We start from the raw sequence: 13227 nt of genomic DNA on the forward strand, positions 1-13227 counted from the left end.
GCCCAGGCCACGGGCTCCACTGAGTCACTGAAGGCTTGAGGCATGTTTGAAGGTCAGGGTGACCCCCGTATGGTGGGATCCCAGGCATGGTGGTAGATGGGTCGGGGAGACATTTGAGGTGGGTGGGGATGGCAGCCTTCTGGCTCAGGCAGGCTCTTCCTGTCCCACTGGTCCCAGGTGGGGCTGGGGATGAGTATGAGAAGCTAGCAGCCTGGAAGCCGGAAGAGGCAGGGAGGGCTGGAGGCAAGGAGGGCTGGGGACCTTGAAGTCCAGCAGCAGGGAGTCCAGCCAGAGGCACTGGACCTGGGGGCAGAGCTGGGCTCCAGGGACTTTTTCAGAGAAATGCAGAGCCCTTGGGCCAGGCCACTGGGGAAATAAGAGGAGCAGACGAGAGAGGCTGGAGCATCGAGTGGGGGGAAGCAAGGCAAGGGGAGCGGTGACCACAGCAGCACGGGAGGCTGCAGGGCCCTGCTGGAGTGGGGACGCCCAGCTGGGACGAGACCAGTGCCTGTCCTCACTGCCTCTCTCAGCAACAGGAACTGCTGCCCACCAGTGCCCCTGGGGGCCAGACCCCATAGGGCAGCAGAGTCACTCAGGGACCAGGTCAGCCAGCCCCAAGGCCTTGTGCCCCTGGGGTCCCCAGGCCCTTCCTGGGGCTACTTCGAGACGCACGGGGCCATCCTGTGATGCTCAGCCCAGAAGGGCTTTGGTAGGTGCTCAATGTCCAAACAGCAGAAGCACCTCAGTGACTCACATTGCATCTCCTGGCCACTACCTGTAAAAAGTCCCGGGGCAGGGGGAAGGCAGGGCTGGGCTGAGGGCCTAGTGCCACCAGCAGTTAGGCCCAGCCCCCCCGCAGAGCAGAGGGCAGAGACAGACTCACTGCCTGAAATGCACAAGCCAGACCTGCCTTTATGACACTTTCTTCTTTGCCCCTATGAATTACAGTAATATTGTCTCACAGCTTCACAGATGACCAGTCTCCCCCTTGGGCTGAAAGCCTGGCAGGGCAGTAGCTCCCTTGGTTGGGCAAAGAATGGAAAAAGAAAAGGCTAGAAGACTGCCTCTTGCCACCAGCTGGCTGTGCCGATTGAGCTATGCCCCTCTAGCTGTCTGGGCCTCTCTCAGTTTCCCACTACTTTGATGAGGTTAGATGATCTCTAAAGTGCCATGTGCTCGAATGTCCTGAGATTGTCTGGGAAGACCATATGCTACCTGAACCCCAGGGTAGAGTCCCAGCAGCCCTGCAGGGCCTCAGATGGAGGCAAGGGCACAGGGCTGCAGTCCTCCAAGGAAACGGGTGGGCTCAAACACCCAGGGTCCCTGTCCGGGCTGTGTGACCTCAGGCAGGCTCTGAACTCTCTAAGCCTCAGATTTTCAAACTCTGGAAAATGCAGACAAAGCCACTTTCCACAAAGACGCGACGCTGCATGGTAACAGCAGGACTCAGCAAATATCCCAGTTATACCTGCGCGGTGGGCCATTATTACTACACCGCCCCTACTACCACTCTACACTGGGAAACCCCCTCAGGACCGGTTCATTCACACACTCACGGCCCGACTCTGCCTACCCTTCTATCCCAAGAGACCAAGCCTCTTGTGGGCCCCAGTCACCTCTAAATAGAGGTGAGCAGAGGTTAGCTGGACTTCAGCCTTCAGGGTTTTATATTTCCATCTTCAATGGGGGCTTATCCAGCACTTTCAAATGGTAATGGATGTGGCCTTGGTGAAACAGAAGCGATCTTGGGACTAGAAGGGTAAACATTTATAATGTGTAATTCAGGAATTTGCTAATTGTCCTTCATTTTGATCTTCTGCCATTTTTCCTGGAATCTCTGTCCGACATACATTTCATGGCAAGGACGCAGAGATGCCAGGAGCAGACCGTGGAGGCTGCTGGCATCCAACCTGGACACCTGGACTGGCCCTCCTCCCAGCTGCCCACCTCCAGCCCAGGCCTCCCTGCCCCAGACATCACTCAAGGCAGGAGGCCCGTGGCACTCAATCTTTTATTTTCTTAAACTGTACACAAACGTAAAATACTTTAACAGCAAGTCTATGGGAAAATTGTTTGGTTTTAAATTATTATGAAACAGAACCTAAGGGGAGCTTTATTAAATAAACATAAAGATGGGATTTAAGGATACACACCTGCATTCTATCATAGTCATTTTTACTCTACCTTCTGGGTGCGTAAGGATGGAAAAGACACATCAAACCGAATAAACAAAATCCATTCATACCCTGAAACATTGGCAGGCCACTCAAGGGACTGTTCAGAACGTCTACCTCATCTCAGATGGCCTCACCGTCTAATAAAATTAAAACTGATCTGTTGGCCTCTTTGGTTCCAAAATTATGTATAATACATTTAACTGTATTCATTTTTTTTTTTGCTGCTATAAAAATAACTTCTTTTTTCAAATGGCAGTTTCTGACTAATCATGCAACTAAATCAGTGCAAACATTAAAAGCAATCATTCGCTTAAAAAAGAAGCAAAGGATTTCATTTCAAGTATAAAAAATATAAAAAGAGTCGTACGAGTCCAGTTTCGTCTAGTGTGGGTCAACCCTTTAAATTGCATAGTTCACGTGGCACTTGGACATCTAGAGGGCGAGCGAGTTCGGTGCTCGGCCAAGGACCACTTCTGGACACACGCAGATCGGCAAGTGCTATGTCATGTGCGTTCAGGCAGGTCTGCAAGTGCTATGCAGGCGAGCGGGCGGGCGGGCAGGTGAGTGGGCAGGGGCCACGTCCATGGCGGGCCCTGATGGCTGGGGCCCACATGGGCAACTTCTGCAAATTAGCTGAAAGCCTTCCCCATCTCTCCAAGACCAACTAGGCTGCTCCCCTCCCTTAGCCTCCGCTGAGGGGACACCCCTCACCTTCAGCAGTTCAAGAGTGCCTCCTCCCCGTCATTTCCTCCTGCAGTCTCATCCCCTTGCCTAGGGGTCATTCCCACCCCTCCCCAAACCAGTCCTAGAGGAATGTCCCCAGGGAAGGGCACAGATTGCAACTTTTTTTCTTTCCATTTAGAATAATTCAGATTTTCACTTAAAAGGTCATACCTGGTAGAAAAGTCCTTTTTCAGTTATACAACTGGCAAGGATGACCTGTTGACTGTTGGAGATCAGTTAAAGCATCAAATTTAGCCCCCTCTTCTCTCCCTCCCTCCCCACCCCAAAAACAAACACACACATAAGTCATGTCAGAGGCCCAAGCGACAAACAGTCAAACACGGTCATTGCCCCTGCTCCCAGGTCTCTGACGGGTTGTGTCCTTTCTGGGTCTGTTTCCCTCGACAAGGGCATGGAAGGACAGGCTCCCCGGGCCTTGGAGCACGAAGGATCCCAGGCTGGGGAAGCAGCAGACATCGAGCCAGGCAGAGCAGGCCTGGTAAAAGCCACGGGGCACACGCAGCCTCCGCCTGGCTGCGCTCCCCACCCCTGCATCTGCTTTTCCTCTCCGTGGCTCTCTCTCTCTCTCTCTCTCTGTGTCTCTGTCTTTGTGCTTTTATGTGTGCTCGGAAGGCGCAATTCAGAGTGGCCGGGCCAGCTGGTGGGAATGGTGGCTGCTCACCCCATTCTCTCCGACTGACAGGCATTTGTAGCTAAGCTGCCATTTGTCACCGCATCCATTTGCTGGTATCCTGGAGGCTGCTGTGTGGGTGGCAGGATGCGTCTGGCTGTGCGTGGCTACGTGTGCATTTTAAAGTATTTCATGTCAGTTGAGGGTTCTCGCTCTGGTTTTGACTGGTTGCTCTATGAAGTTGTAGAAAAGTATCTCAGGCCGCACCCTGGCACTATCTCCACAGCCCAACAGAATGACTGTGCTCAACCCACCGTGTACCCCCGTTCCCGCAGGGGCTGGAAGAAGCCCACCCGGGACTGTCCTCCGTGCCCCAGCACCGTGCCCCTGCCTTGCACTGTCAGGCGCAGCCGCACTCCTCCACAATCATGTTGGGCACGTCCCGCTTGACGATGTTGTACTCATCATCAAAGTATAGCATGGACATGGTACTCAGCTTGGTGGGGATGCAGCAGGAGTTCACCGCGCCGGGGTTCAGGCCCCGCATGCGGTACTGGTTCACCACAGCTGTGTGGAAGGAGGAGGCGGAGCCGGGGACCCCTGCCAGGTAGGCTGGGCAGCTGCCCTCACAGTAGTTCCCGTAGTAGCCGGTGGGTGCGATGATCCAGTCATTCCAGCCGATGAGGCGGAAGTCAATGAAGAACTGTTGCCTGCAACAGAGGTTCGTCCGGCCATCGCACTCCAGGCCTCGCTTGCGAATGCGGTGCCTGCTGTCGCCCAGCCGAGCCTGCACCACCACGAAGGGCCGGTGCGACTCTTCGCCTGGGTCCACGAACACCGGCACCACGGCCAGCTCCTGGCAGCTGTCACACTGCACGTCTAGGTTGAGCCGCCGCTCGCCCCGCTCAAACAAGGCCTGGATGGCCTCCGTGAGCGGGAAGGTATGCCAGCCGCTGCGCTTGAGGTCCACCCTCTTCTCCACCATGTTCCACCTGTCACCATGGCCCTGCTCCTGGAAGTACACTTTGACCCGCACCTTCCGCCGGCTGCCCTTCTCCAGGACGTAGGGCAGGAGTTTCAGGTAAAGCCATAAGCTGGCCTGGACCACAAACAGGTTCTGGTTGCCTTCATTGGAGATGAAGAAGTATAGGCGGACCCGGGAGGAGGCGAGGCCATCTGCGGAAAAGGGGAAGAGCGAGCCAAGTTAATTCAAGGGGAACACGAGGCAATGGGGGAAACGCACTCTCTGCTGCAGGATGCTGGAATGCAACTCGCCACACAGCTGGAAAACGTTATTGACCAGAAATACCGTTCTTGGGGCCAGGGCCTCTGACTGTAACCTGGGAGCGGCAGAGAAAATCATTTCCCATTGAGAAACCCGGACCAGGTTAGGGCTGGAGGGTCCGGGCCTATCAAATCCTGCCTCACCTCTCCCAGGCCAGGGCTCCCTGGAGACAGGCTGTCAGGCCTCAAAGCACAACAGAAGAACTTGTCAGGGGGCCAAGATCTTAACAAGTTGTTATGGGTATCTGTGAAATCTGAAAAACAAAACCAGGATCGCAGGGAGGATTTTGGGGTGGGTGGTTTTAGTAGGGCTTTTTCTTTTTTTCTTTTTTTTTTTTGGTTAACTTAGTGCATTGCAAAATCAAGCTGAGCCACCTACTGCCTCTTTCCAGTGTTTACCTAAGTATGATCTGATCCAACCCCCAGTGGAACCTCCACTGCAAACAAGCAGGCTCTGCTCAGGTTTCTGACATAGGAACGCGTGCTTTGCAGGCTGCAGAGCCTAGCCCTTATTTCCGAGTAGTTTCAAGGGACAGGACATTCAGCCTTAAAACTTGAGGTCCAATCCTTTGACAAGACTCTGGCTCCCCGTTAATGGCACGTTCAAAATCTCCAAGGAGTAGGGGAACTAGCTTGTTAATTTTCTCAATAATTCAGCTCAACAAGAAGGAGGCTGTGCCAATCAAGAGATGACTCCCCTCTCATCCTACATTTCAGTGACCCTTCCCTCTGACAATCTACGTTTTCCTTTCCTTTTTTTTTTTTTTTTTTTTTTTTTTCCAGGAAGAACAAATAACGAAACTCTGTGGTCAGGGCTGGTTTTATCAAACCTCCTACCATGCCCCTCCCAAGCCCCTACACCTCAGGCCTCGCCTGGCTCCTCTAATAACACTGACATCTGACTTTGAAATGGGGGAAACTGCAGCCTTAAAAGCTGGTCTTGGACGAGCTGCCTGTGACCTGAATCTGTTATTTATAAGTCAAAGAGCTGGCTCCGTGAAACGGACCAGAAATATAACAGCCCCCGCTGTCATTTTGTGCCACCGGGACCAAAAGGCCTCCTCGACCTTCCAGAATCACATTTCTAACTCTGGGCCCCAAAGCACCTTTTAATCCGAGCCCTCTAATTGCATGGCGAGCTTTCCCTGACTCACTTTAGTGGACAGCTAAAACGGCAATGCATTTCTTTCTAAGCACAAACCAGCCCCGATTGTCTCTGCTTTTCTCCACACCCGGCCATGCAAAACTTTTCATCCCTTTTCATCCCCAGGCTGCCTGCTGCCTGGGGGGGGTGGGGGGCATTTACAGCCAGGGGCACAACCGCTCCCCCCACCCAGGCTCCCCGCTTGCCCCCGCCCTGACTGCACCGGGGCTTCCCCCTCTGCGACCTTCTCCGCAGTCCCCTCGGCACAAATGGGGCCGAGCTCCAGGCACAAAAGCCAGCCTGGCTCATTCAAGTCCTGAAAAGGACAGCGGAGTCGAAAGCACTTGCAGCATTTTGGCGCGGGCACATTTTTCTTCTTCTTTTAAAGTTCCGAAAGATTTTTCTCTCCCTGATTTTTATATTTAGACAGTGTTAGAGATTTGCAATCTGGGGCCGAGTGGGGGGGTGCGGATTCCAGAAAGGAGCCATACCCTTTGTTAACTACGACTCTGCGCCTCTCGGGCGAGGGGTCTGCTGCAGCTGCCAGGCAAGCCGAAAGGCACGGGGCTGTCCCCGAGCCGCGGCTTTCTCTGTGTAAATGATGGACCTGTTGAGAAGCCTGCCTTCCGCCCGATTCCAGTGCCCACACAATCGGAAGAGAGGTTGCCTAGCTCTCCCCAGCGAGGCTTCAGCAATCCTGGCAAGCCCACGCCGCCGGTGATGGAAGCGGCCCCAGGGGCCTCTCACGCAGGCACACACACACACACACAGACACACACACAGACACACACATACTCTCTCTCTCCTCCGGCCCACGTATATCAACAAGCACACACATCTCCATCCACACTGCTGAGCCTACACTCCGATCGTGGGAAACAAAAACATTAAGCAATCACCAACCAAGTGCCCGCAGAGCCAGGGCCGCGCGCATCTGCCGGGAGGGGGACGCGCGCCCAGAGGCGCTGGGGCCCGATTCCGGAGAGCAGGGGTGGAGGGCCAGGCGCTCGGCGGCGGGGGGTTGAGGCACCAGGAAGGGGGTCTGCGGCCTGGGGGAAGAGGACTGCAACCCGGGCGGAGCGCGCAGGGCCACGGCCGAAGGAGCCCTCCCGGGAGTCCGGGCTGCCCCCAGGGCGCGCGGGCTGCGGCGGCGGCGGCGGCGGCAGCAGCAGCCGGAGCTGGCAAGGAGAGGGAAAGCGGGAGCGAGCGGGGACCGCGGCAGACAGCCGGAGGACCGGACCCACCTGTCTCGGCGAAGCTGATGATTTCGGAAACGCGCTCCTGGCCGTCGGCGCCCGGGCTGGCGTGGCCGTCGAGGTGCGGGATCTCCACGCGGCCGTCCTCGCGCACCTTGCCCGCGTGCAGTTTGCGCAGGGCCGTGACCATGGCGGCCTTGGGCACGGCGTGCGTGATGTTGGGCCGGCCCCGCATCTGCAGGCGGCTCAAGATGTGCCGCTTCACCGCCTCCAGGAAGTCGCCGTCCACTCGGCCGAGCTCCTCCGGCCGCCGGAAGCCGCCGCACGACGTACAGGTGTCCTGCGAGCCACCCGGAGCTCCGGGTGGCGGGGGTGGCGGCGGCGCGGCAGGCGACGGCGGGGGCGTGGGTGAGCCCCAGGCCTCAGGCCCCAGCCAGCCGGCCGCCAGCAGCAGAAGGCAGGCGGCCCCCAGCGCCCGACCGGGCAGCCCGTCCATGGTGCGCCGCTGGCGACGAGGGCGCCCGCCGCGAGGCGAGCCGAGCCGAGCGCAGGGCCGGGCTCCGGGCTCCGGGCGCGCCGCCCCGCCCCGCCCCCGCCCGGGCCTCCGCCCGCCCGCCTGCCGGGAGGGCCGCCGCCGGCTCACAGGGGGAGGGGGCCGGCCGGGCCGCGGGGGTTCCCGCGCGGCGGGGAAGGGGCGCCGAGGGCCCCGGGGGCCCGAGGGGCGCGCCGGACGGGGCGGAGGTCGCGGGTCACTGCTGCACGGGCGTCTCGGGGCGCCTCGGCATCTGCAGCCTTCTCCCCATCCTCTCCGCGTCGGGGGCCCCGCAGCCCCGGCTCGGGTGAAGCGAAAGCAGCGGCAGTGGGAGCGGCGGTTCGGCCGGCGGCCGGGGAAGGTGGCGAAAGAGCAGGTCCACGCAACTTGGCCGAGACGGAAGCGAAGGCGCTGGAGCCCCCCGGAGCGGAGCCGGGCGCGGCTTGGCGCGGCGCTGCGGCGGGCGCTGCGGCGGGGCCCCGCGCTCGCACCTGAGCGCCTCGCCCTCACTGCCTCGCGCCGGGAAGGGCCGCCGGCGGCGGAGACGGGCAGGTCGTCCTCGCCGCGGGCCGGCGGGCAGTGGCGCGGAGCAAGCGCGGTGCCCGGGAGAGCCGGCCGCGCGGGCCCGCTCACAGGCGGCGCCGAGCCCTCGGCCGCGGGCCCTGCAGTCCTCCCGGCGCGTCACACGGCAAAGTTGTCTCCAGGCTCCCTGGGCGCCGCATCCACGGGCGGGCGGGCGGCCGCAGCGCGCTTCGCCGTGGCCTCTGCTCCGCCCGCCTCCTCGCAGCCTCCCTCCTTCCTTCCCTCCGCCTGCCTGCGCGGCCCGGCCGGGCGCGGGGCTCCGGGCGAGGAAGGCGAGGAGGAGGCAGGGCCCTTCTCGCCCCTGTCTCTTCTGCCTGCCGCGGCGGCCGCGAGGTCGGCTCGAGCGCCGAAAAGTCTCGCAGCGTCCCCGGGTGCGGTGCCCTCGCTCGCGCTCGCACTGGCACCCGCCGCAGGGCCGGGAGAGAGCGGGCGGGCGGCGGCGGCGTCCCCGCGCCGAGCCGCGGTACGGAGTGCGGAGCTCGCCGAGGAGGAGTTCTTCTCTTTGCCCTCTCTTCCTTTACTCTCCCCGTTTTTTCTCCCAAGGGGGAAAAAAGCCGCACAATCTCCGTATGTGCGCGCGCGTTGAGATAGACGTTGGCAGAAAAAAGGGGGGGAGGGAGGGTGTCGTCCTGCCCGTGCGAGAGGAGACGGTCCGTGCCTCCCCGCTCGGGCTTCCCGGGGTGGGGGGAGGAGGGGAAGGCGGAATCTGTTCAGGTTGGGGCTGCTCGCTCCCCGCGCTCACCCCCGCTTCCCACCGCTTTTTTCCTTTCTGCCTTCGCGAGAAGGAGGGGCGACCCGGCCCTCTCCCCTCCCCTCCCCTCCCCTCCCCTCCCACCCCCCGCAATGCCCGGCTACTTTTGCTACCTCGAAACTTTCCCACCACGTGGGCGCCCCGGACCCTTGCCCAGTTAGGCGGCCAGCGGCACCGACGGGCTCCGGGCGCTGGATCCGGGCGCTCCTCCCGGCCCACCGCCCCCTCCCCGCGGCCGCGCAGGCCCTGCGCCTGTCCCAGCCGCCGCCCTCCCCAACCGGCAGAGGCGACTCCCGCCGCCGTGGCCGCCCCCGGCCCTCCCGGGGCGCTCCCTCGCGGCCGAGCCTGGCGAGGCGAGGGTGGTGCGGCGCGGCCTGGGACGCTAGAGGCAGGCTCCGCCGGCGGCTGCCGCTCCCGGGCTGCAGTGCCCTCACCTAGCGCCCTGGGCCGCCGTCGCACTGGCCCAGGAGTGGGCCCTGCGGGCTGGAGGGCGGGAAGGCAGTAGCCGCTGGAGGCCTGGCCAGCAGCTGCCTCTGCTGGGCCAGGAGGAACTCCCCGATTGTGCGGTATCCCAGGCGCGCGGCCCGGAGGCCACTGAGCCTCAGGGCTTGCGGGGCTGGCAGGGTCTACAGTACCCCACCCCCACTCCCCGGCAATACCCACTTTCGCCAGCTGACAAACTTTGGCTTCACTCAGACCCGGGTTCCACTCAGGCTCAGCCACTGTCAGCTTTGCAAGAGTGACCTTGGATAGAGTCCTCACCTTTCCTAGCCCCTACCTCCTCTTCTGTGAAGGGACAGTAACACCTGTATCACACGGGCTGGGTGGGAGGCCCAGCGAGGCAACTGCGCCACGCTCGTCACACAACCCGATAAAGGATGGTTCTAGGGTCACCGTTCTCAGGCCGCCTGACAAGGGACACTGTCAGTGGAAACCTGACTTTCAGACCCGTCCAGGGCCCCAAGTGCAGTGCGCTCCCCTGGCCTTCTTCACGCCCCCACCCGGGTCTGGGGCCGCATGACAATGCCCACAGGACACGGAGCCGTGGCCCGTTCCCTCGCAACGGGCTAGACTCAAGGCAGAAGCACGATGGGAGGTCATCCTGGCTTTCCTAGGATATTGGGGAATCGGGGACGTCGGAGGCGGAGCGTGGCCTCCTGCCCCCGCCTCCCACCGCCAGCCTCTTGGGCCAGCCCTGCCACCGTGGAGCTCGGCCGGGACCGCAGGCCCGCGGCGGCCAGCAAGTCTGGAGGCCGAGCGCCCCCTCCCTCCCAATCGGAGGAACCGACCCAAAGCTGGCGGGCAAAACTAGGGCGGGTGTGAATTTGCCTACCCAAGTCAGAAGCGGGATCCAGGAGGATCCCCGAGATGGCAGCCCTTCTACCTCCTTAGAACCTCCACCAGGGCCAGAGTCTCTGCTCTCCCATCAGGTTGCCCTTGCCCTGCCTGGGAGCCTGTGGCCCGGGAGCCTCTGCCTCCTGGGAAGCACCTCCTGCATGGTGGCCTTGAGCCAGGCTGGCCATCTCCTGGTTTTGCTTGCATCTGCCCACCCGGCTGTCTCCATCATCACAGCCACCAGCCACTTGACAAACTCATTCTCAGGCTCTCAGAGCCAGCCCAGTCTCTCCTCCTTGGCGAAGCCTTCCCTGGCTTGTGCCCTTATAGTTTTTTTACTTGTGCCCTGTATAGTTTTTTTTTTACTTAAGTGAGGCTCTCAGCCCAGTGCCTGGCTGTTACCTCCTCCCTTGTCTGTTTCCTGCATGGGAAGCAGGCCTCCTGGGCCCTATCTGGTGCCAGACCTGCAGACCTGGCAGATGATCGGGAAGAACTTATTGAAGTAATGATTGAATGAATGAATGAGAGAAGCCATAGAGCCAATGAAGGAGTTCGAAACCCCCACTCCCCAACACAAGTGCTCGCAGGAGTGTTCCTGGTGAGCTTTTCTCATTGCCAGCCCCACCTGGGCTGGACAGGGCTGTGGAAAGGGAGAGAATATGGCTGAGGGTTCCCTGCCTTCAAGCCTTCAAGAAGGTGCAGCGTCCTGCCCACTGACCTGGCACCAGGGAGGGGCCAAAGCCACCGTGTGCTTGCTGGTGGGAGGAGGGAAGAGGAGGTTGGGAGGAGGGTCCACACTTTGCTCCCCTGGTGGAGGAGCTGTCAGCCCCGCTGCCAGTCATCTGCTGGGAGGGAACTGGGTCAAGCGGTAGTCAGAAACCATCTGCTCGAGAAGCTGGGATTATCCCGCCCTCTGCTGATCCCCCAGCCCACGGGAGCCAAGGGTGTAAATTGAGTTCTTCCAAATCACCTTGTGTTTCTTGGGGGGGGGGTTCCCCATCCTCTCCTGAGGGGCAAGGACCTGTTCCTGTTGCTTCAAAGCCTCATTTAACACCGAGCTTGGTTCTCCTTGTACTAGTAAACTCAGCCTTCCATCTCGGCTAAGGATGTGACTCCGTCTGTCAGTTTTGAATACAATAATGCACATCAGTGCTGTAGCCAACACCCTCCAAGCAGCTGCAAGACCAGGCCGCCCTAATGCAGGATGCTGGCTCCCTGCTGCCTTCAAGGAACTCCTTGGAGAAGGCGGGAAGGAAACATGGCGACACTATAGATTCGGGCTTGCAGAAGATGGAAGAATACAGAGCACTTGCTCTCACGCCTTTTTTTTTTTTTTTTTTTTTTTTTTGCATAACCCATCACTATCTGTTGAGAACGATGAAAATGTCCAAAAGTGACAAGGCACACCATAAAAGTGAGCCTTAGGGCTCATTTGCAAAACGAATTGAGAACCCAGGTGCAGTTCTTGGCCCTGCAGCTCCTGCAAGTTGTGGAGTGGAGAGAAGGTCTTTGCACCAGTGGGCGCTAGCGTTCTGGCTGGAAGAAGGCCTCTGGCAGAGTTGGGCTTAGGGACCTGGCATTTATTTTTCTGTCACTGAAGCCACTGTTGCCAAGTTTCACCATCATATGTCACACCTCTCCAGAGCAACTCGATCTCTGCACAGAGGAGATGCGTGCCAGGCCCAATGCAGCAGTGTCCTGCTCGGCCAGCAGCCCTGGACACTCATGATGGACGGCCTCAGCCTGGAGGCAAGTGGGAAGGAGAACCCAGCCAAGAGTGCCTCCCAGGGTTGGGGGTCAAGCTGGCCTTTGTAAGAGCTCAGAGACCAACACGGAGCCCCACAGAATGCCCTCAAGGCCACCTCATGCCTTTGAGGTCACAGACTCAAGTCCTTGATGAAAGAGTGGGCATAGGAGGGGTATTTTGATAAGACAATCCTGTATTTCTTACCAGAGCAGCTGGGTGCCTCCTACCTCAGGAGGGCCCTGGCAGCCATCTACATCCGTAAACCCAGCAGTGGGCTCAGTGAGGATGCTTATTATCTCTAGTACCTCATGGGCTCAGGGGGCCAAGACCTATGTTATTCATCTGTCACTGCCCAGTGTCCCGCACAGCACCTGCCTCGGTGACTGTTTATGAACTGAATGAAGTAGGGGCATCACGTGGGGCAAATGGAGGAGCTGAGGTGCCCAGCCGTGGCTGGGCCAAGACCCTGTAGGTCAGCAGCAGGCCCAGGACTCCAGCACAGGCCCTGCGTTCTGGTCAGCTCGGATGGCAAGCCACTCCGTGCTCCCAGGTGTGTGCTGCTGTCCGCTCTCGGCAGGTGTAAGCAGGTCGACACAGGCATATCACACCTGCTCATGCCCCCTTTCCATTTCCTAAACAGGCTTTAACGCAAACGCATTTCGTAGGGCTACTCATCAATTGTGGTACTTTTGAGATGATGTCCTCAGTTCCCCAACTCCTGATACCTATTGTACGTCAGCAAGAACCATACAAACTCTTGTGTTCTGGGCCTCATTCTCAGGAAGACTGGGGAGCCTTGATGCAGCTAGCTAGCGAGGACCCACTTCTGGTTCATCCAGCAAGGGCCTTCAGACCAATTCATGGGGGTACTGGAGACTCTGTGATAGTAGAATTCAACATGTTTTGAACGTCCAGGAAATTTGTGAACATTCAGGAAATATTTCAACAGCAGGACCCATGAGGATGGCTGTCCAAGTTGGTGTATTTTCTAGAAAAAAAATAGAGGTGCTAAATACAGCAGTTGGTTAGTGGCCCACTTCAAATTGCTAACCACAAACTATTCCTAGCACAGAATTCCTTCCCCTTCATTCAGCAAATGCACTGAACTAGCTGCTGGAGATCCAG

The 13227-nt window shown here is 59.1% G+C and overlaps 1 protein-coding gene across 1 annotated transcript; it reads right to left on the reverse strand.

The window, feature by feature from the left end:
* Positions 1-1992: 1992 nt before the first annotated feature.
* Positions 1993-7688, reverse strand: INHBB (inhibin subunit beta B). Its single transcript, XM_005573058.5, has 2 exons — positions 7204-7688; positions 1993-4707 (listed from the first exon to the last, which is right to left on the reverse strand). The coding sequence occupies exons 1-2, from the start codon at positions 7649-7651 to the stop codon at positions 3932-3934; spliced, it is 1224 nt and encodes a 407-aa protein (XP_005573115.3). The 5' UTR covers positions 7652-7688; the 3' UTR covers positions 1993-3931.
* Positions 7689-13227: the final 5539 nt, after the last annotated feature.

The sequence above is a fragment of the Macaca fascicularis genome, chromosome 12 (assembly GCF_037993035.2).
Source record: "Macaca fascicularis isolate 582-1 chromosome 12, T2T-MFA8v1.1".
NCBI lineage: Eukaryota > Metazoa > Chordata > Mammalia > Primates > Cercopithecidae > Macaca > Macaca fascicularis.

Coding starts and splice junctions, on each gene's coding strand:
- INHBB (XM_005573058.5), bottom strand. CDS start 7,651: ATGGACGGGCTGCCCGGTCGGGCGCTGGGGGCCGCCTGCCTTCTGCTG. Junction 4,708..7,203: donor CATCAGCTTCGCCGAGACAG/GTGGGTCCGGTC, acceptor CCTTTTCCGCAG/ATGGCCTCGCCTCCTCCCGG.